Source organism: Bos mutus, chromosome 15 (genome assembly GCF_027580195.1).
Source record: "Bos mutus isolate GX-2022 chromosome 15, NWIPB_WYAK_1.1, whole genome shotgun sequence".
NCBI classification, from domain to species: domain Eukaryota; kingdom Metazoa; phylum Chordata; class Mammalia; order Artiodactyla; family Bovidae; genus Bos; species Bos mutus.
Genome location: NC_091631.1, coordinates 17427922 through 17451885, shown reverse-complemented (window position 1 = coordinate 17451885; position 23964 = coordinate 17427922). Strand labels below are relative to the sequence as shown.

The window sequence follows — 23964 nt, the reverse complement described above, 5'->3', positions numbered from 1 at the left end:
GCATTATCGTGGTCACACACAGCACCCAGCGGGAAGGGAGAAGGGCAGTTTCTTCAAAGCGGAAACCTACGAGCACAGACTCGAGTGGCACCATCAATGGTGTTATGGGCCAAACCCAAGTTACTGAACTGAGCTCCTTAGCCCACATGTGCGAGGTCATGGAAGAGGTCCCTTAATCCCAACAGAGCCAGACATCCCCAAACCATCGAATTCCCAAGCAGACCCAGAGGTTCTGCCCTATTCTGGTTGCAAGACCTGACCCCATGTTCCAGACCCGGGACAGAGGGAGGAAGCTCAAGGGAATGAAGTGGGGGACGGGAGAGGACAGAGACACTGCCAGACTCACAGAAGCAAAGGGTGTCTCCCTGGAGCCCTAGCAAGCTCCAGCCTCTGTGCACAGGAGTGAAGAGGGTCCCCAGAGCTCTGCTGAGGGTGTCAGAGCGGCAGTGCCTCACAGGGACATGTGGCCTGGCCTGCGGCGGGAAGGCCAGCCTGGCTCTCCAAGGGCGGCAGGGCCTCCCTTGGGTGGCAGGGCTCCCAGAGGGAGCCCAAGTCCAGCAGGATCTGCTTAGCAGCCAGGAGGTGGGCCATCAGAGAGCTGTCGGGCCGTCCACCCGCCTGGGTATTCTTAAGGTGTCCTCCTTACCGTGCCCAAATCTGACATTTGGGGATTCTTTTTTCCTCACGGTGGTTCCAATTTTCCATGTGTCTAACACTCATTTGAAATGATTCATGGAAAAATGCCTCTGCGTCCAATTTCTTTGTGCCACAGACAGTGCGGTTTGTAAATAACGGGCTATCTAAACACACACTGGTGTGTATGTTACCATTCCAGCGCAGCTGCAACAATCACACTCAGACAAGCGGCCTGGGTCACACAGGAACCCCGATGCCATGTTTCGGAACATCAGGCCCTGGGAATCCTCCCGGGAGGAAAGCCAGAGGGTGGCCACAAAGACATCCCAGGGATTCTGGGCACAGTGCCTGCAGAAGAGCACCTCCCCGGCCATCGCCGCAGCCAATGGCCATGGTCACAGCCCAAGAGCCAAGCCGCCCAGCCTGGGGCAGCGGGTCCCAGGGAGGTACTTCCGCCTCCTCTCCCAGTCACCTTTGCTTGTGTGACCCAGCCTCAGGCACCCTCGGGGACCTCACCGACCAATAAGCAAGGCCCCTCTCTCCCCATCCCCACCCTCTCCAGATGTTTTCTTGGCCCTTTCGCCCTCCCAGCCAAGCTCTGACAACCACAACAATTTCTCCGCAAAGCAGAAACAGCTGGGGCGGAGGGCCCGTGCTCTGACCCCACCTCCCTGCTGGTGCTTCCTTCAGGGAAGCAGGGGCCTCCACTTGCCACCTTCTCACTCTGTGTCAGGCCCTGCCTGCCTCAGCCCTGCATTTGCTAGATAGCTCCCAGAGGATTAAGATGATGATGATCCAATTCCATCAGTTGGGAAAGGGCTGGGCCCCTACTGGAGAGCACTAGACTGAAGCCAGCAGGCCTGGGCCCTGGGGCTGTTCATCCACTAACTTGCTGGGGATCAGATAATCGTCCAGAGCCATGATGTTCCCATCCGTAAAATGAGTGGACGGGGCAAAACATGCCTGAGATTTCTAACAAGAATGATGGTAACAGTGACATCGCGGTCATCAACAGAGGTGACGGCTACCACTGATGGAGGGCCAGTTACCACCCAGACGTTGTCCTAAGTGCTTTTTCTGAGAGCGTGAGCTCACGCGCGTCTTACCACCCACCTTTCTAGGTAGGAGCGAATACCTCATTTTATAAAAGAGGCAAATGAATTTCTGAGAGCCCAGGTGATGAGTGCTAGAGCTGAGAGGGGCCAAAGCCCAACTTCGGAGCCTCAGCAACCCACAATACATCAGTCCAGGGTCAACAAGCCCCGCTGCACTCCAGGGCCAGACCTTCCTCCATCTGAATGCACAGTCCTCGCCGTGTCAGGCCACCTCCCCACAGGCAAACAGGCCAGGGTCAGGGCTCTTCGGCCACCTTGTCAGGCACTCCACACGCACACGGGGTCGCGTGGCCCACCAGGTACGCAGCCCAAGGCAGAGCCCTACCGTTCATTGTTCAGCGCCATCCTCGGGGGGTCCAGGTTGGGGTTCTCCATGGACTCCATCTGTGGACACCGCAGGAAAGTAGTACAGTGTGTGGAGGGCGTCGGGGGACCAGGTGATGGGCTGGGGCGGCTGCCGGGCCTGGCGGGCGGGGCTGGAGCCTGGACACAGCGGGTGGCGGCCCTGCATGTGGTGCATGGCGCGCGAGACCAGGTCACCTGGCGGGGAGGCGGGCAGGAGAGAGCGGGAGAAACAGAAAACGTTTGAGTCGCCAGTGCACATTCTTCCAAGGATCCTTGCTGGCTAGAGGAACAGTGCCTAAGCCGGCATGCATAATTACTGTTTACCCAGAGGCAGCAGGCGGAGGTGGCAACTGTCACCCAGACGCACAATAGCAATCTAGATTCCCTTTCACTTCCAGTCCTGCCCTAACAGTTCAATGAAACACTTGGCAGGGCCCGGCCCCACCAGACCTTATGCTAATACAGTTTCTTTTTCAACATCCCCACTCTCTCCACCATCCCACGGGCCTGCTCCCGGCTCCGACCATGGGAATCTCTCTGGGCCTCTCCTCTCAGCCTCTAATTCCCGTGCCAGGCTGTGTGGTGGTTCTTTCCCGTGCTGTCTGGGGCAGTTCAAGTACTTCTTTTTTTGTTAATTATTTTTAAAATTTTTGGCTGCGTGGGCCCTTTGCTGTGGTGTGTGGGCTTTCTCTAGATGCAATGGGGGGCTTCTCTCCAGTTGCGGCCCTCGGGTTTTTGTTGCAGAGCATGGGCTCTACAGCATACGGGCTCAGTAGTTGAGGAGTGAGGGGTTAGCTTCCCCGTGGCATGTAGGATCTTAGTTTCCTGACCAAAGTTGGAACACACATCCTCAGCATTGGAAGGCGGATTCTTAACCACTAGACCACCAGGGGAGTCCCCGAAGTGCAGGTACTTCTGCAGAAAAGGGCTTCCCTTTCTAATGGCCCCAAGGAAAACTCTTACCACCACTGTCCACTATGCTTACTATGTGCTGGGTGTTCCATTGTTCTAGAAAAAGGATTTAATTTGATTTGTACACTGCTGGGGTCCAAGTATATCCCCATTTTACAGATGAAGAAACTGAGGTTCATCTAGTAAGTAAATATTTACTGACCTCATGCATTTCCCTGGTCACAGGGATACCACGGTGTCCAGAGGTTAAGTAAATGGTGGAGTCTAGATTTGAATCCACATCTGTGTGTCTCCAAAGTCCATGAACTGAGAGGAGGCCCAGGCCACGGCCTGCCCTCCTGAAGGTTGTGGGGTCCTCAGGTTCCTATATCCTGTGCTGTGATTCTTCCCCAGTCAAGTCTTTTCAACACCCCACCAGCTTAGGACAGGAAACATCCCATCATTGTGTGAGGCCACAATGCTGAGAAAGGATGGTGAAACAACCCCAGGCACCCGCGGGCCCCTCGCTCTAGGAAAAGTGGCGCCTTCCGTTCTTCTCAGGCCTGAGAACTCAGAGGAGCGTCCCCTGCGGGTCAGCTTCCTACACCCCCATGCAGTTCCTCACAGATAGCCCCCTGGATAGAAAGCCTCTGCGCAAAGCTGAACCTATGGAGGGAGAAACCAGCAGGTTTTATTATGGCAGGTGAAGTGTCATTTGATGTTGGCAGGACCAAATAAATCATTCACTTATTCCCTTAAGCTTCCCTGCAGAGCATCTGGGTCCAGTACCCTGTTCCACGTATCCCTGGGGCCCTGTACAGGTTCTACTGCACAACAGGTGCTCAGCAAACATCTGAAGAATGAAAACGTAGCCTTACACATTCACTTCATTCTGAAACATTTCTGGTGGTACTTGACTTGAGCTCATCAGATGCCAAGTCCTCCCATGGCCACCAGAGTGACAACATTTGGTTTCCAAGCAGGGACAGTGACAGTCCTGGAACTAGAGCCCTCCACGCAGGGAAAGAGCCCTCCATGTCCCCTCACCCCTGGGTCCTCACTCCTCTATATACAGCGGACCCTGCTCAGCCCACAGCTGTAGCTTGGGTGCCTCCTGCCAGATCCCAGGGCCAAGAGGGCTGAGAGCACCGAGTCCCTGATACCTGCCTGGTTCCATCCCCAAAACTGACTTAATTGGCCTGGGGCAGAACCCAGGTGTCTATAGTTTGTAAAACTTCCCTTGCTGAATCTAATGTCCAGTCAGATTTGAGAATCATCAGGTAAGTGGATTAAAAGCGTAGATTCCAGAGTCAGACCTGCCTGGGTTTCAAACTGTGTGCCTTCTGTAAGTTACTTATCAAAGCCTCAGTTTCCTTATCTGTAAAATAATTGCTTCTAACCACAAGTTCTGAGAATTCAAATAAATAACCAACGTGAAGGACTTAACATCATGCTTGGCACAAAGGGCTTGGTAAAGTTAAATACATCACCATTATTATTCCTGTCCTTTGTTGTTATCCTTCTAGACTACAGGCCACCTTGTCATGCTCTTTCTCCTAGGACCTCTGCCTGCAGTCAAGTGCTTCTCCACCTTTCCCAGGACAGGAGGAGTCCAGCCCTGCAATGTCAAATCCCAGCTCTGCCCTCAGGTCCTGGGTGGTAGAAACTGGTCCCAATAACCCCAGGCCAAGCCGCCTCCCAGAAGCTAGTTGCAGAGCTACGTTGGCTGCAATAAGTTGAAACCCGGCTCCCGTATCTCCAGGTCTGAATGTCATAACCGTTGGCACGACCACAGCACCATGAGGAGAATTCAGAGTCCCTGATAGCATCAAAGAAACCTTGGTGAAATATCATTTCAAAGTTTGATAAGGTAGAAGTCGTTACCATTCTTTACATTTAAGATTATTGCGCTTTCTGGTGTAGACCCTGTGGCAGCACGTTTCCAGCCAGAATGCAGGCAAGAAAGTCAAGGAAGGGACAGAGGTGTCTCCTAAGAATTCCCTAAAAGGGAAGCCAGGAAGAGAGAGGCTTCCTGAAAGTTCAGAAAACCATGAAGGCATGGGAACTAGAGATGGAGACCCTGGATACTTCGCTCCAAGCCAAGCTGCAGGTGGCCAGTCTCTCTCAAAGACCAAAAAAACAGATGCCTGCAGACAACTCTGATCAGGCATCTAAAGACTTAGGCTGCGCTGCAGCGCCGTGTAACAGGCAAAGACAGCCGCGTGCTCTGGATGGTCTCCCTGAGAGACTGTCCTCCCTGCCACTTTCTATTTTCTAGGCTTCGTGACAGACATGAAAAGATACGACAAAATCTCTAGTCAACCACCCCATCAGTGAGGCATTTCCATTTCATAGATGAGGACACAGGCTTACACAAGTTACATGTGTCCAGGGGCACAAGCAGCGAGGGGACCAGTCAGGATTTGAACTGTGGTCCCTGTGTACCCAACACATGCTCTCGAGCATTGCAACACTGCTTACTCGAAGGGCGGTCTGCAGACTGGAACAGGTCTGTGAAACTGGTGGTTACTGGTTCAGAAGTTCAATTCAGAAACTGAAAGTGAGCTTGAAAAAATTTCCAGAGCAGCCTGACAGAGTGATTTTTATGCCTATTTAATCTAATAATAAAATAAGATGACTTGCATCTGACCTGCACTTTATTTTGTGTTTCTAGACATTCCTTTTTATTTTATAAAAGTTTCAGTTTGCAATAGAGCTATGCTAAGTTGCTTTAGTTATCTCCAACTCTGGAGACCCCATGGACTGTAGCCTGCCAGGCTCCTCTGTCCATGGGATTCTCTAGGAAGAATACTGGAGTGGGATGTCATACCCTCCTCCAGGGGATCTTCCCAACCCAGGGATCGAACCCACATCTCTTGCATCTCCTGCATTGGCAGGCAGGTTCTTTACCACTAGCGCCACTTGGGAAGCCCAACAGAGCTGAGGATATACCACTCCTGGCCCATCACCACAGTGAGTTTGAGAAGCTGTGGCCCAACGGGGCTGTGCTATTGGTTTGGCACAACTGGGCTCTCAGAGCTGCTTCTGACATGTCTTTGTACTAGAGAATCAATTGACCCTAAGCTTGATGAGACTTCAGTCTAAAGCCCAGGAACACCCAGGAGCAGGGAGAAACACCCTTTCTGCTTGCTAGTCATGAGAGCCTTGATCAGAGGTGCTATGGGTTCCCTCTGGGCTGTCTAACGCCCATCTGGAGCCATTGGATAAAAAGAGCAGGGGAGAGACTTCCCTGGTGGCCCAGTGCCTAACACTTTGCACTCCCAATGCAGGGGGCCTGGTTCAATCCCTGGTCAAGGAACTAGATCCCACATACCACAATTAAGGGTCTGCAAACTGCACCTAAAGATCCCACATGCTGCAACTAAGATCTGGTGCAATAAAAAAAAAAAAAAAAAGAGCAGGGATAACCTGGGATTTAACACTGTCTCCAAAATGAGGCCCACACCACCTGGTTCCCTTTAAAAAAGTGTTTCATTTCTTTCTTATTCCCTCCCATTTACATTCTCATAAGTAGAGAGGGACAGAGGAAAAGACAAGTGGCTGGAGCTCCCTGTGCAGCAGATACAAGAGTGAGACTTCCTGACCTACCTGGCAGGCTGGTCCTGGCAAGGTGCAGCGAGAGGATGCATGTTAAACCCGGGCTAAACTCTCAGGGACGAGGTACTCAGTGCCAAGTATCACTAGCCTCATTAAGTTCTTTAGTCTCGGAGGGAAAAACTGCAATATCTGCCTCCACCTTCAGCTTCTTCCTCTTTCATGATGATTAGCAAAAACACTGGTTTCAGAGTGAGAGAGCTTGGGAGTTGTGCAACATGACACAGCCAGTTGGGTCGTTGGTGAAAGATGCTCTGGGCATCCTTCTTACCTTTGGCCTGAGGAATGGCTGAGCCAGGATAAGGACCAATCCTAGGTGGGCTTTAGGAGGCAAAAACTGGGTGACAGACGATTCATTGGGCTTCCCAGGTGGCACCAGTGGTAAAGAAGCTGCCTGCCAATGCAGGACAGACAGGTTCGATCTCTGGGTTGGGAAGATCCCCTGCAGGAGGGCATGGTAACCCACTCCAGTATTCTTGCCTGGAGAATCCCATGGACAGAGAAGCCTGGTGGTTTACAGTTCATAGGGTCACCAAGAGTTGGACACAACTGGAGTGACTCAGCACGCAGCGAATTCATTTCTACACACACATGGCTCAGATACTGTCCTCAACACTAGAGATACGTACTCCAGGGGTACAACAGAGAAGGTCTGCACTCTTGTGATGGTGACTTTCTAATCACATGGGCGAGATGACCAACTACTCACCTGCCAAGTGTCCATTAGTGCTTGGAATAAACCAAAGCCGTAAGATGGGGCACAGAGGAGTGAGGGTGGGACCTGGAGTCTCTGCAGGGTTTGTGGGCAAGGCCTGTCTAGTAAGTGTTATTTGGCAGAAATTTGGAGAACGTGCCATGATTGGGCACCTGGGGGAAACGGTCACGGGCAGAGGAACGACTAGTGCAAAGGCCCTGGCGGGGGAGGATCTTGGCCAGGAGACCAGGGTGGTTTGCAGGGCGGTCAGCAAGAGAAGAATAGTAGGTGATGAAGCCAGATGGATGACATCTCCAGTCCCGGATTTCATGAGTGTGTTGGAAAGCCATGGGGAGAATGGAGGGGATACTGAGCAGCAGAGTGACATAATCCAATTTGGGTTTTAAATAGCCCTGGTTTGGGCTGAGTTGTTGGAAGTGAAGGTGTTGAAAGGAGAAAACCAAAAATCGGGATAGTTTTAGAAGGTAGAAACAACAGGACTTGGTCCCTGGGCTGAGTGACAAGGACAGAAAGATGACAAGCCTGTCCCCTGAGAGTAGTTTCTGAATGCCCCCCTTGTGTCTGACTGTGGTTTGTAACGGGCATGGAGACTACCACAACAAAGGGCTCTATGATAAAAGTCAAGATCAGATTCCAATCTTGACCTCAGCTGCCTTGAGATGCTGGTGGCTGGGCCGTTAGCCACGTCTAGGAAGCCCATGCGTGAGTGTGTGCTAAGTCACTTGAGTCGACTCTTTGCGACCCTATGGGCTATAGCAAACCATAGCCCTAAGTAATTCAGAGCTTTGCTAAAGCTAGACACAGCAGGAGTCAAGCCCTCACTTGGATTCTTCCAATCAGCAGTCTGACTTGGGGGCAATGACTTTTCCTCTTGAAGCCTCAGTTCCCTCACCAGGACTGCTGAGCTGTTCTGCAGAGGAAATGAGATCACGTGACTAAGGTGCTTTATACAGTGCCTTGCATACACTAAGTGCTCACAATGTTCCGAATGTGAAACAAAACCCAAGTGCTCTCCAGTGGACTGAAGCCTACATATGTTCCCCATTGTCCTCGGGCCAGGAGAGTTCATCACACAGACTCTGCGTAGCTCCAAAGACAGCCCACACACCCAAGCCCACTTCCTGCAGGGGTCCCAAGGGGCAGGGGACCCAGGTGGCCATGCTGGAATGCCCCTAGGAGACAAAGAGCCTGAAGTCCCGCTTTCTGAACCAGCCCTTTTACCAATCTGCTCTGTGACCTTGAACCAGGCACCTTTACTTCCTGTCCTGGGAGGGAAGGAAGGCTGGGGGCAGGAAGGAGGAAGCTGTGTCCTAAAGAAGCAGAAAGGCTTGCCATTCACTATTCAGGGGCCAGAAACCTCAGAGAAATCACAAGCGGAAAAGGCAGGAGCAGAGTGAAACTCCATCTGTTTCCACGCTGTGTGCTACGACCCCGGGAGGGTGTGCCCACCCTCTGCTGGGTGGGCTTATGACACAGGAAGGGAGAACTGAGGAGGCTGAGAGTGCAGTTTGATTGCTCAAATAATCGGGATAACGAGAGGGAGAGACTGGGGGCACGGGGATCTCTGGCCTCCTAACACACTTTTTTGAAGCAGCTGTCAAGCGGTAATGACCTAGACCCATGGGTTTCCCAGTGTGTTTCAGAGAGCCCCGAGGTCCTGGGGGATGCCCAGGGCGCAGCAGGGCTGAGTCCGCAGACCACACCCGCCTTCTGCCAGCCAGAGAAGTTCTGCTTTTTTCTTCTTTTTTTTATGTTGAGGCTTCAGGACATGCGTTCTTTCTAACACTGGCTATAAATTCAGAGTCTTTGGGGCCAGGCAGGTAAAATAAATGCGTGAGACAGGTCAGCTATGAGATACCGAGGTATGTGACAATGAAGGGAACGCCTGCTGTCCCCTTAGCTACCGCTCGGCTCCCCTGATCACCAGCATTCAGGGCTGGGGCACAGTTGTGTCAGATGGTCTGATTTCTCTAGAGAAACCAGAGATCTGGGTTTGGATGTGATTAAAGGCACCTCCTGGTCAATCCACGCATGAGTGTGGGCCACTGGTTTGCAACCTCTGGCCTTAAAGGATGGACAGTTTTCGGAGAAGGCAGGACACGGGCAGAGGAGGAGGAAGCCAGGACCCAGAAGGCGGGCTCTTCCCCACCTCTCCCTCGGGGCCAGCGGGCTGTGGGGGCTCCACTCACTCAGCTCAGAGATGCTCCCCACACAGGTGGCCAGGAGGGACTGCTCCAGGGTCCGGAGCTCCAGCTGCGCGTAGGCGTCGGCTCTCTCGTCGTGGCCCAGGGACCCCCCGTTGTAGGGGCTGAAGTATGCGGGGAGGGAGAGGACACCTGTGGGGAGACAAGGTGGATGTCAGTGAGTATAATCAATAAACAATCGATGATAAGAATAAAATAGTTTTATTTGAGCCAAATGGAGGACTACCCTAGAAGTGTGCTGCCCAGATTACTCTGAGAAACTGCTTCAGAGAAGCAGAGTCTTCAGCACAGTTTTGTACCTTGTCAGAATAAAGAATATTAAACAAGTCAGTGTTACATCTCTTCAAAGTGTGAAAAGAAAAAGAAAAGAACAGACCGGCATGTACACAGAGTCATTAAGGCCTTTGCACCTGGGAAGGGAGTCTTCATCATCCAGGGAGAGCCAGTAGCAGCATCCCAGGAAGAGGGGCATTTCATCTTTATTTTTCCATTTTTTTAAAAAGATTTTTTTGGCTGTGGACCAGTTTTAAAGTCTTCATTGAATTTGTTACAACACTGCTTCCGTTTTATGTTTCAGTGTTTTAGCATGTGGGATCTTAGTTCCACAACCAGGGATCGAGCCCCCACCCCCGCACTGGAAGTGAACTCTGAACCACTGGACTGCCAGGGAAGTCCTTAAACTTTATTTTTAACGTAGACATTATTTGCTTCCGGTCAATGTGCCCTTTTCTTCAGCAATTAAAGCAGATGTACAGTGTATGTTTGATAGGCCACAGGTTATTTTGGTTAGCATAAAATTCAAGTTAGGGACTTTCCTGGTGGCCCAGTGGCTAAGACACCAAGCTTCCAATGCAGGAGGCCTAGGTTCGACCTCTGGTCGGGAAACTGGATCCTGCATGCTGCAACAACTAAAGATCCCACATGCCAAAATGAAAACCCAGAGCTGCCAAATAAACAAACAAACAGCAACAAAAAAATCAAATTAACTCATGTATAAGCCAGAATGACTTCCTTATATCTCAGTATGTGAAAATGTCTTTTATCAACAAGTCGCCTGAGGAAGGAAGCAAAGCTGGAAATCCACAGCCCTGTTTCCCATCTGGTGGAGTGGGCCAATTGCAAGGTTCCACTTAGGACAGCTGACGTTTAACTGTGGCCGGTGCTGCGGGAGCCAGAAGGCGGGGTGGTCCACCTGCACATGCGGTTTAAAGCGGTGGAGATCACCCCTTCTTGAAGCTGCATAAGGAACTGGCCTCCAGACACCCGTGGGCCACACAAGCATTCACTCATCCCTTCCCCTCTTCACTCACTGAATATTCAGAGTGCTTCCCAGGCATTGTGCGGTCTTCAGGATTCCAGGGTGACAAAGAGACCCGGCGTTGTCCTCACATTGCTCAGGGAATGGGGAATCAGATACAAAGGTCCACCCCGCCCACCCAAAGGCCAGCATCACCCCCGGAGTCCTCTCACTTCCTCATGCTGCCCACACACCACCCCCTTCTCCTTCTCCAAGCCAAGAACAGGACTAAGAGAAACCAGAAAAAAGGATGCTGGCTTCCCCCACTCCAGCCACTGGCCAAGGCCAATTAGTGTTTTTCATTAGCACTTCAACAACAGAGGAGCCGAGCTGTCAGAATCAATCCCAGAGGGTGACAGCGTGTAAATTTCTTCAACTCACTGTGTGGCTTCTTTGAAAACACCAGAGAAGCAAAATCAGACTGGCTTAAAACTGAGGTGTTGGTTGTTGAGGCATGTAGCCACAGAGATTCCCAGTTTTTGATAACCACTATTTCTTTGATCAAGGCATCTTTGTCCAACCCCCTTGAACTTTTTTTTTTTTGAAAAAGCAAAATACCCACAGGAATTTAATCAGTCACTTTGGGAAAAATCTCTTAAAATTCCTTGAGATAATGGGAGAGCCCCTGGGATGTGGCCAAATCTGGGCTAGGATTCCCTATCCTGCCCACAGAAATTGTCACAAGGATGACAACAGCCATGGGTCCCGCAGCAAAGAGCTTAAGACAGGGCCTTGGAGCTGGAGCCTTTGGGTTCATGATTCTGGCTCTGTCACTGAACCAGCTGTGTGATCTTGGGCAAGTTACTTCACTTCTCTGTGCCTCAGATTCCTCACGTAACTACAGATAACAAAGGCTACTGAGCTTACAGTGTGGCAGTGCAGAATGACTTGAGTTGGTGAATGTCAACGCTTGGACTGCTGTGAGGTTCAGAGTTAAAGGCTCTTCAGTTGCTATTACAGGTATTTTTCCTATGTGTTGGGAACGCAGACTTCATGTATTATTCTTTCAACAAGGTAGGCACCTCTGTCTCCATTTTAGATACTGTGCAGAGAGTTTTAATAACTTGCTGTACTAAGTGGCAGAGCTGGGATTTGAATCCAGGTCTGACTGGCCCTAGAATATATGCATTTCACCCCTCTGTGAGCCCAGATTCACACCACCAAGCTCACCTATGGCTGTCCTGATTCAGGGCTGTTTTCCTGCTCGGTTCACTCCAGAAGTCCCTGTGCTGGGCCTCACACACAGGGAAGTCTTCCTCCTGCCAGATCCTGGCAGCGGACTTTGACCAGTCTCAAGGTTCAGCTGCCGTGCAGCCCTGCCCCACTAGCCTGCTCTTCCCCCAACCCCGCCTCCAGGCCTCCTCTGCGCTCCCTCTCTGCCCTGCTGTGTGCCTGAGACCTGCGCCCTGAGTCTCCCTTCGACCCTTCCAGGATGGCAGTGGTGACTGACCTGGCAAAGCAGGGCATCAAAGCTCTGTTTCCAGTGGGAGGACGAGGGTATGAGTGGGTCCCCAAAGGGGAACCTCTCCCTGACAGCTGAGGACCCAAACACATTAGGAAGGGCTGGCTCTGGGCATTAAAACAAGTAAAACAAAAGACAACCCCCACCCACCCACCCCCTCAACTAAAAAAGCTCAACCCCACGGACAGCCCAAACATTTGGGAGAGTCTCTATGCAACGAGAGGTCCTAATGCAGGCCTCACTCTCCCCCTTCTCTTCATTATTAATCCACAGAAACAATGCCGGGGACATGTGGATCAAATTTACAGTGCTTAGGGCAAGGGAATAGGAAGGTCAGCTGATTTGTGAAAGGATTCCCAGAGAGAAATATTATGTCAGTGGATCTAGTAACAAGAGCTGACAACTCCATTAATAATTGTTCCCACTTTCCCAGTCATCACCCACCCAAAGGGGCTTTCACTTAATACTGTGGCAAAGGTAATTACGAGCCTCTTATTAATAATAGTAACTGATGGCATCACAGCTTTTGCATAGTACCTTTTGCTTTTAAGAGACTTCTAACACCGAGTACGTAATTTATTCTCCTTTCAAGGGAGGTAGGGCGGTCATTATCAGTAATAGCCACTGCTGACTTTTATAGCAGGCTCGCTATGTGCCAGGATTGTGGTAACTGTGTATGCAAGATCACATTCAATTCCCAAGGCTTCATGAGGTAATGTTTGCACCCATCTTATAGATGAGAAAACCAAGGCCCCCGCCCCCAAAGTTAAGTGATCTTCCCAAGGTTATTGAGGGTCAGGAACTGAACTGGGGCTAGATGTCAATCTCTTGAGTCTCAAGATGTTGAAATAAAAATGATGTCCTAACTTTGACCACCTTGTCCTTTAGTTAGAGAATGAGGATGTGTGCAAGAAAAGGGGTTCTGTTCTGTTTGGGCCTGGAGTCTGAGAGGAGGAAATATAAAGATCCAGAAATACAACTTTCTTTTTTTAATGTGTCTCCAGGCACCACCTGCCAAGGATCCCCGGAGGCCTCACATGAAGCTCTACAGACAGAAGGCCATCTCTCATTCCCCTTGATTTTTCCAGAACGCAGTTCCACAGCTTGCCTTCTGAATCTGCTGAGTCTGTCCCCTAAGAAAGGTTTTTTTTTGGTCAATGTGAAATTCTTCTCTCTCCCACACAAGCCTGTTCTTCAGCCGTTCTCACTGGAGATGGAAAACGTTTGCCTTAAGTTCTCTCAACACTGTGACTTCTTTGCCCACAGAAATTCCCAGCTTTATGACATGGGCCTGGGGCAAGGTTATTTTGGAAAAAGGGCTTTCCAAAAAAACAAAAACAAAAAACAAAAGAAAGGCAAAGCATCCCCCTTCCCTTTACTAAAATCCTTAGAAAAAACTGTTTATTTCAGTCATGATGGAAAAGAAAGCAAGTCCGAGTGAAACCTTTATTCCTTTACTAGTTAATAAGGACACCCAAATCAATCCCTATTGAACACTGTAAAAGTTACAGAGAAAACCCACATGCATGGCTCAGATCATTGCCGTGAAATGAACTACTTCGTGAGAAGCAGGGAAGAAGTAGACAAGATCCAAGCATCCGCTGCCTCTCTCATCTCCAAAATCAGCATTTCTGTTGAAACAAGGTTCCACCCCATCTGCTTTGGCTCTATGCGAAGCCTCTAGGTTTCTCAATCTACACACACAATCACAATCTTCCGTCACTCCATTTTTCTCAAGCAGGTTGCCCAACCCTTGAATCTCAGAACTCATTATCTCATTCCCCAAAGCCGCCAGTCCCTTCTCTGAGCACAGCACCGCATCCACCCAGTTGCCCAAGGACAGACCTATGAGTCATTCTTATCAACTCTCTCCCTCCTCCCCCACACATCCAACCAACCGCCAAGTCCTGCTGCTCTCACACCTTCCTATCTCAAAACTCTGTCACTGCTGGTTCGGGCTTCCCTCTGGATCCTGCAAGCGGCCCCTCCTGTCTCCCACCTCCATCTCACCCTGACATCCCTTACTCTGGCCGTGGGTGCTAAGTCGCTTCGGTCATGTCCCCACGGACTGTAGCCCCCCAGGCTGCCTTGTCCATGGGATTCTCCAGGCAAGAATACTGGAGTGGATGGCCATATCCACTCCAGGGGATCTTCCCGACCCAGGGATAGAACCCCCTGCGTCTCCTACATCTCCTGCACTGGCAGGTGGGGTCTTTACCACTAGCGCCACCTGGAAAGCCCAAGTAACTAGCGTTACTCTGGATACACACTCTTCTTTTCTCTGGCTTTAAACTCTTCAATGACTCCCCAGCTCCTGAATAGGTTCAAAGACCTTTCCACAGATAAGAATAGATAATATTCTTCTCTCTGTGATACTTAGGCATGAAAATAATTCTGCCAGTAAAGGGGGAAATTCCCAGCATTCTCAAGAAATCAGCAGAGTTAAGAAGCCTACGCACACCTGATCCTGGTTTCTCAAGCTGTTTTCTGGGTTTGGTCACTTGGCTCTGCTTCAGTCTCAGGTTCCTTCCCAGGTGATTCTCCACCAGTCCCCAGAGAGGGCGCCATAGAGTCAGATGGGAAATTCAGGACCTAGAAGACGAGTCCTGCCTTCTTTCTGGTAGTCAACCAGGAATTCAAGCTGGGTTTCAGATTGCAGAGGTGCTGGTTCCTCCAAGCAAGGAAGCAACAAGGCAGAAGCCAGTGGACTGCACACTGGGTTGACAGACCAGACCTTCAGTGCTAAGGATTTTCAGAAGCAGGACTCAGCCCAAACACCAAATCAATGGGGATTTCATTCTCTTCTCTGTAAGATAAGGTGGTCAGTTGGATGGCCTCTTAAGTCTGATGCAGCACTAAAGTATACACTTCAAAACCTTTTCCCCTACTTTCATTTCACTATTTAACTTCTGAATTGTCAACAGTGGCAACAAATAGGCCCTGATAGTATTATTTCCTATGATTTCATTCTCCCCCAGTTATAACAACACTCTCTCCCCATACATACATATACACACAAAATTGTAATGTAAAGATAAGCTTCTTTTGTGAAAACTAGATAGATTTACAGTTCAGTTTTTACGACCAGTCATCAACAGGCCATCAAGGTGAACCTATTCGCAGGGCAGCAATGGAGACGCACACATAGAGGAACCGACTTCTGGACAAGGGTGGGTGGGAGGAAGGAGAGGGTGAGACGAATGGAGACAGTAGCACGGAAGTATATACTAACACATATACAATAAATAGCCAATAGAAATTGGCTCTGTAACAACCTAGAGGGGTGGGAAAGGGTGGGAGGTGGGTTCAGGAGGGACACCAATGGCTAATCCATGTTGATGTATGACAGATATCAAACCAATATTGTAATGCAATCAATTAAAAATAAATAATAAAATTAAAAGTGGGAAAATTTTAAAAAGGTCATCAAGACTGTAACTTAACTGTCCCCTCAACTTGACATTCCATTCCCAGAGCTCTGTGCAGACTTGCAAATGTTGTTTCCAGGGAGCTGTGACTGTGGTGGAGCCAGAGACCTGTGCAAGCCCGTGTGCCTAGCACCCTCTCCTGTCCCCGGCTCCTACACACTTTCCCCTGACTCGCTAGCCGCCTCAGGGAAGCTCATTTGTGAAGACAGCAAAGGCCACTGTCTGTCTCCTGCTTCTTTAAAATGAAACCCAGGATGCAGAGGATTGCTCTTTTACTGCCCTTGAGAGGAAACTTGGCAGGGCATCTTTTTGCCAGTTTTCTTAGGAGCTGGAAGCTTGGGTGGGGTTCAATCCATAAGCTTCTGAAAATAAAAATTATATTGCCCCACTGAACAGTTTCCAAATAGCTCACATAATCCAGCCATTTTAATTTTTTTAAAAAAGTGTTTCCATTCTCCGATCTGGAGTTTTATATATAGTACATTTAATGCCCAGTTTTTGTATATTAGTCACACTGAACAAAGTGCTGAAGAGTTAAAGCCGGAATATTTTCCAGAGAGACCCAAATGGAATATAAGGACAGTTGATTAAAAAAAAAAAACCCACTTCACTGAATGGTGTCTCTCCTGATAGTCCAAGTTCAAAGAGATTGGGGGAGGAGTATTGAAACAGGGGAAAGATGAAGGAAATAAGGAGGAAAACCTAGAACTGGAATGAAATCTGCTGACTTGATGAACTATCAGTCTTCCCTGTAAAAATGGTTCCTCAAGAGAAATCAAATTCTCGTGTCATTCTCAGCCAGCACCCACCTAAAGATGAGAGCACCATCCTGTGAGGCCCAAGAGTTCAAGAGAGGAGCAAAGGTGGGGAGACGGGAAGAGAGAAGAGTGGGGTCCCCGTTGAGTTTGGGAAGCAGGTTTGACCCACGAGTTAGTAATGGAGATGGCTGACCCCACACGGGCAGCACTACCAGTCAGATGAAGCAGCATTTGAGCCCCTGTGAAGACCCTGGGAGTGGTCTCATCACTGTCGGCCAGTACTGTTACTCGCCCCTTTTTACCAGTGAGGGACACTGTGGTTTGGATGGCACTGGTCACTTGGCGAAGGTCACCAAGTTAGTGGCGGAAGTGGGATTCAGACTCAGCCTGCCCATCCTTCGAGTCCACACTGCCTCTCCCATGGGGCTCTGTCCACAAGCTCAGGGATAGGAGATTTCTTCACTGCTTACCAGTCCCATTAGGACTGCCCTTTCCCCTTCTTCCTCAAGGTCAGGAAATTAAAAGCAAACATAGCCATGCTCTGGTTAACACTCCACTCTAAGTTATCAGAACGCCACCAGGGCTGAAGGTGGTCTTCTGGTTAAGAGAGGCCCAGAGGGCTGGGAGCTTGCCATTAAACCGTGAAAATAATAACGGTTTATGACTGCCCAGGGAGCCAGGGGCCAGAGGACCCAGGGCAAGATCAAAGGCTGATGAAGTGCAACATGCTTGTTGCCAGAACCAAATTCTCTTTAAAAAGATGGTTAAAAAAAAGAAATGGTAAAAAAAGCAAACCTCACAGTGAATACTGGGCTGGAATTCATCTCTCTTTGGAATCCTTGACAGTCTTGGGCCTGCTGGTGGGGCTCCAGCTTGGGGAGCTGGCCCTGGGCTGCCTCTCTTCCCTCCAGTTGGCAGCAGCACCTCTGAACTCAGGACTGGCTCACCCAATTCCCAGGCGGCTCCAAGCAGGGTGAAGATTTAGATGGAGAGAGGGGCCCCCAGAGGAAAAAAAAAAAAACAGACCAACAAAGCAGTGGGGGGTGAACATGAAATCTCCACTAGGAATGCCACCTCACAGGCATTTTGGTGATTTGTTTAATTAAAGTTCATATCAGTTCCATCCCAGACCCAGAGTATGAATACACCCCTAAAAGAAGGAGTTAAGATCATGACTGGCTGCTTAATTGTTTTGAAGTAAAGATGTAACAAAATGCAGCCTGTTCATTGCCATTTCCCTCCTTTGCAAGAGAGTAAAGCCAGAGTAACCAAGCAGATCAATTTCAGGAAATTAAACCTAAAGGTGAACTCTGGAAAACTCAGCACCAGTCACAACATGGGGCAGTATGGAGTGCAGAACTCACACGTGGACCACTGAGCTTTTTCCTGTGGAATAAGATCCCTGCGGTGTTTAGAGTACTTTTTAAGAGATTCTGGGTGGCCTATCTCCAAAGTATTGATGTAAAGCATCAAGAACTTGAGTGACCCAGGAAGCCTGAATCTTGCAACTGCCACCTCTTAAAAAAAAGGAAAACCCACCACGTGACCATGGTCCTTTGTCAAATGCCGTCCTTGACCCATGGTGACTGAGCACGCCAGTTCCTGTGAGCCAAGGACAACATCCATCCACATTTGTATAAAGGCAACAGCACATTTAACATGCAAACACACACAGTCATCACCCTGAAATATCAACCCTTCCCCCAGCTCATGCACACATCACCACGGCGAGAGCGGTTCTCTCTATGCTAGGGGTATAAGAAGGTTTTGAACTACTACACTTTCTAAACTTTATACAAATTTGATTTATTGGTGTTGTAAAAAGTGACTGTTATAAGAGAAATAGGGGACGAGACGGGGGAGATATACTTAGAAGGAGAAGAGAATGACAGATCATTTCTTCTGAGTACAGGAATATCTATAATTTCAAATATGGCAGAAAGTTAACGGAAATTAAGTTTTCATATAAGAAAACAAATGAATGTTTTGGAAAAAAACAAAACTATGATCTAATTACTTATAAAGAGCCCAGAACAAAGGTCATTTAATGTAAAAGTTATTCCTGCACGGGAGAATTTGAGGTGGTTTTTTTCCCTCCATTAGTCATCATACTTTTTTTTCTACTGATTAAAAAATGAACATACGTATTTTAATAAACATAAAACCATTATTACAACTGTTGTGAGCTCATGGAGGCACAAAAAGCAAATAGAAAAAAACCTAATTGTTTTACATAAATGTTAATAAAAAAAATAAGGAAAAGAAACTCAGAAGTTGCTGCAAGTTTCATTCCAAGAATCAGCCTCGCTAAAGGCCAGCTCCTTTACCTGGCCAGATGGTGGTGACGGAGGAGCCATCTCCTGTGGCATCCTGCTAACACTCGGCCCAGCCGTGTACACACTGAACCTGTGTGATCATGACGCACCTACCCACACAGTGGCCTCAGCCGCCAGTAGAAGCTGCAAAGTGCCAGGACTGAGAGGTCCCAGAGCTGGGGGGAGAGCTGGGGGAAATCTTAATGTCACAGGAATCACCAAGCGTGAAAAGGGGGGCTTGCCACTGCCATTGCTGGGGTGGGGGCAAAGGTGGGCGCACGGATGGGAGGGAAGGCAAAGCTCCTCCTGGGAGTGATCCCTGAGCTACATCCCAGCGAGAGCAGTGCTGCCAGCAGGTAAAAGAGGCGGGTGGAAGACGTCTCCACGTGTCAGCCCAAAGGAAGGAGAGGGATAAATCAGCCTGAGCACAAGTCATTCCTTGGGGATTAAGAAAAAAGAGGCAAGCATCATAAAGTCCAGGGCAGATGGCCAAGATATTTATTAATAGAATATGAGCACATTAGTCAGAAATGTACTGTGCTAGAGCCCCTCTAAAAATATAACCTGCTTTGGTTTAGATCTTTCAGGTGATTTACGAACATGAATCAGAGGGAAGAAGGTTTAAAACTCAGCTATGAATCTTATTAACTGTGTAACTTTGGACTAGTTACTTAACTTCTCTGAGCCTCAATTTGTTCATCTGTATATAGGTCCATCTAGTCAAAGCTATGGTTTTCCCAGTAGTCATGTATAGATGTGAGAGTTGGACCATAAAGAAAGCTGAGCACTGAAGAATTGATGCTTTTGAACTGTGGTGCTGGAGAAGACTCTTGAAAGTCCCTTTAGATTGCAAGGAGATCCAACCAGTCAATCTTAAAGGAAATCAAACCTGAATATTCATTGGGAGGGCTGATGCTGAAGCTGAAACTCCAATACTTTGGCCACCTGATGTGAAGAACTGACTCATTGAAAAAGACCCTGATGTGGAGACAGATTGAAGACAGGAGAAGGGGACAACAGAGGATGAGATGGCTGGATGGCATCACCAACTTGATGGACATGAACTTGAGCAAGCTCTGGGAGTTAGTGATGGACAGGGAAGCCTCATGTGCTGTAGTCCATGGGGTTGCAAAGAATCGGACACGACTGAGCGACTGAACTGAACTGATATAGGCCTAATAATAGCTCCTAGTTCACAGGATTATTTGAGAATTAGAAGTTATGTAAGAATTTAGCAAAATGCCTGAAACATAGCAAACATGTAATAAATGGGATATTCTTATAAAAGACTTCACTGATTTCCAGGGCCAATGGCTTTGGGATAAAGTCATCAGATTCCATATAAAAGTAATATCACTATTTGCAGGAAGTAAGGGACCCAAGGCCAACCTATCCCATTATTTACCTAAAGGCCTGTGCTGATAGAGAGTTATGCTTTACTCACCACAGATGGATCATTTACTCTGCATTCATTCACTCCCTTCTTCTGTTTACTGATGACCTAATAATCTGCCAGAAGAGGCTAAGTTCTGGGGATTGAAAAGTAAACAGGACATTGTCTCGACCTCTTGATGTTTGCAGTCTAGTGAAGAAGGGCAGACAGTAAACCAGCCAAGTCAATAATATGGGAAAAGGGCTACATGGAGTTGGACCAAAGAGCCAGAGGAGGGAATCTAAGTGGACTATGTAGGCCGAGTAGTCAAGGAAGGCTTCCTGAAGGAAGAGACATAGCTGGTGAGTGGACGTCAGTTGGATGGGGCTTTCAAGCAGGCGAAGGGCCTGTATAGGGAGGATCTGGGGCAGTGATAGGCTGGGGAGGGGTCCCCTGGGACTTGCCATGAAGCTGTATTTGTAGAGTCAGCACGTTATTCATACTTAGACTATGTGTTTATTTGGGGCAGCCTGGGAGGTGGCTAAGGGAGATCACTGTCCTCCCTCCACCCACCCTTGGAGCCAATATGAAGCTGGGATCAGTGAACTTTTCCTGCAAAGGGTCAGAGAGTAAATACTTTTGGCTGTGCGGGTCTTGGCTACAACTGCTCAACTCTGCCAGTGTAATGCGCATACACATAAACACATGGGCACAGATTTTTAAAAGATAATCTTCCCTATTTTTAAAGTAATTAAAAAAAACACTACTTGGCTGCTCTAGGTCTTAGTTGCAGCATTCAAACTCTTAGTTGTGGCATGTGGGGTCTACTTTCCTCATCAAGGATCAACCTGGGCTCCCTGCATTTGGGAGTGTGGAGTCTTAGCCACTGGACACCAGGGAAGTCTCCACATGGGCACAGATGTGGAATTTTATATCACCTTCATGTGTCACAAACTAGTCTTTTAATACTTTTTCAAACATTTAAAAATATAAAACTAATTACTGGCTTGCAGGCTATACAAAAAAACAGGTGTCAGGTGGGATCAGGCCCCAGGTCTGCGCTTGTCCACCTCACTACTAATCCAGAGCCCCTCAGAGGGATGCAGAGGGTAACTCGAAGGGATGGGCGTGTGTAACAGGCCTCCTGGGGAGGAACCAGGGAGGTGGACACTGGTCACCTCCAGTGACCAGGAATCTAAGGGGCTGGGACTCTGTCCTGAGAGCAAGGAGGACTCATTGAAGGGGTTTCACCAAGTGAATGATAGGGTCATACACACACTGAGACAGATAAATCGGGCAGCAGTGTGGAAAGGGGTGGGAAGGAGTTAGATTAGAGAACCCCACTGAAGGCTGAAGACATCTTCTTTGTCAGGGAATTCACAGTATAAAAATCCACCTGGGCTACTGCTTTGACTCTTATTTCAACAAAGCTGCTCATTCCTTTTAAGCTTTTGCACTAAGCACTTAAACATCAAAGATGGAGATAAAATTTTGGAACTAAAATTCATTAAGGAATCATTTTTAAGACCAGAGAAGTGAAAAACATGTTGGACTACTTTTAAAATTGGTGATGTTTCCGGATGAAATTAAACCAGTTGGCAAATTTCAGTCTCAGTTGTTATGGCTCCAAAAGGTAATTCACAAAGAATGAGAGAATTCAACACATGCTTTAAAATCTGGGCCAACAAAAGACATCCCCATGCCAAGTGGGTTGGGGACACCAGAGCCCAGAGTGGAAGTCACTCCCTCATCAGCTCATATATGGCACAAATGGGCATGCCCATGAACCACCCTGCCCTCCCGCCCCAGGAAGGGCAGCTTGCAGGTAGCTAAAACCCACAGACTGAGAACACATACTCTAAGGCCATGGGACCTTCTGTCCCAAGGTGGACTGATGACTTCAAATAAGGAACAAGTATCTAAGTAGGCTCAGGGAATGTTAGCACTGTGCTTTTCCCATCACTCATTCACCCACTCAAACCTTCATCACATGTCTATTAATTACACTGAGCTTAGTGCTAGAAATACAGAGGTAAGACCCAGGTCCCTGACACTAGAGGAGAGGAAAAACATGTAGACAGATAGCAAAAGGCACCGTAAGAAATGGTAGAGGAGAGGGCTCTGCAGTAGGTACTAGAAGCTTATAAGGAATTTGAAGAGAGGGCTTTTGCTACGTGCCGTCATCATCAGCAAGGGAAGAAAAATAACAGGATGCTTCACAAAGCCCCTGCTTACTCCAAGAACACTAAAGGCACTGAACAGACTTTATGAGTTGCAAACAGTCCCTGGTCATCTCGTGGCTGGGCAACATCACACAACACGGGGTGGGCTGAAGGTGGGGAGGAGGTGCAGGGATGGATGTCCCCACAGAAAGCTCATTCTCAGGACAGGGACACCCAAACCTCACTGGCTCTCTCCCAGGAGCCCATGATCTTCCCATCTTCAAGATGCATGAAAACTTTCAGCTTATTATCCGGATATTTGAAATTGCCTGATGTTCTCAGTGACCTATCCAATGTTGTCCTTCTCCCTGGCTAAGAGAACCCTGATACTACCCAGGATGACTTGCAGTACAAGCCTGGGGGGCCCCCTTCCCAGACTCCTTTACAGCTGTGCAACATGATTTTGGACAATGAGACACAAACTCAGGACATCGGGGGTTCTGGAGAGTGCTGCTTTTCCCTATCTAAAAGGCTGTCCAGCTTGCAGGACCTTCGTGTTTTTCCTGGTCTTAAATGTGACACGCTGTCTGAAGGACAGCAGCAGCCGTTATGCCTCCGGGAGGCAGGCCACCATGCAGGGCGTGGAGCTACAGGAAGGGACAAGACCAGAGCCTACGTGCTGAGGATGGCAGAGCAGAAAGTAGAAAGAGCCTGGGTCTCTGACCATCTCGCTGAGCAAGCTAGCTACCACCAGCAACTGCCAATCTCTGAACTTGTTACAGGAGAAAAATACCACAGAGCAGGTGGCGTGAACAACAGAAGCTTGTTTTCTCACAGTTCTGGAGGGTAGACGTCTGAGATCGAGGTGTGGGGAGGGCTGCTTTCTTCCTCTGATGCCTCTCTCCTGGGCTGTCTTCACCCTGGGTCTTCATGTGGTCTTCCCTGCGTGTCTGTGCCCTGATCACCCTTTATAAGAACACCAGTCGGACTGGATTCGGGCCCACTCACAGGACTTCATTTTTACCTTAATTACCTTAAACAGAGTCACATTCTGATGTGCTGGGGGGTAGAACTTCAACCTATGAATTTTGTGTGCATGAGTGTGTGCTAAGTCGCTACTGTCATGTCCAGCTCTTTGCGACCCCATGGACTGTAGCCCACCAGGCCTCCTCTGTCCATGGGATTCTGCAGGCAAGAACACTGGAGTGGGTTGCCAAGCCCTCCTCTAGGGGATCTTCCCGCCCCAGGGATTGAACCTGTGTCTCTTACGTCTCTTGCCCTGGCAGGCGGCTTCTTTACCACTTCTTTACCACTAGCACCTGGGAAGCTCCAGTGAATTTTGGAGGGTCACAATTCAGATCACCATAGTAGTTTTCTCTGACTTGCAGATGAAGTAACTTTTCTAGTACAGATGGTTTCTGCAAATCATTAGTTTGCAAAAAAAATTTTTTTAAACCATGGAACCGTTTGTTCAAATGAAATCATATCATGAGTCTGATGCAGGGCCCCTGCATCTCTATAGAGATTGAAAATGTGAGCTCACCGCCTCCTCTCTGTGGCACTGACCGTGCACATGCCAGACAGGAACTCTGCTAAGAACAGAGTATTCTGGCCCATGTGGTCTAGTTCCCCATGAGCCTGACATGACT

The 23964-nt window shown here is 48.8% G+C and overlaps 1 protein-coding gene across 1 annotated transcript in view; it reads right to left on the bottom strand.

Moving 5' to 3' along the window:
• Positions 1 to 23964, bottom strand: part of ABTB2 (ankyrin repeat and BTB domain containing 2) — a 187255-nt gene that overhangs the window by 41073 nt on the left and 122218 nt on the right. Inside the window, 3 exon segments of the mRNA XM_070383573.1 lie at positions 2077 to 2153; positions 2155 to 2291; positions 9507 to 9653. Coding sequence (XP_070239674.1) covers positions 2077 to 2153; positions 2155 to 2291; positions 9507 to 9653 — 361 coding nt within the window.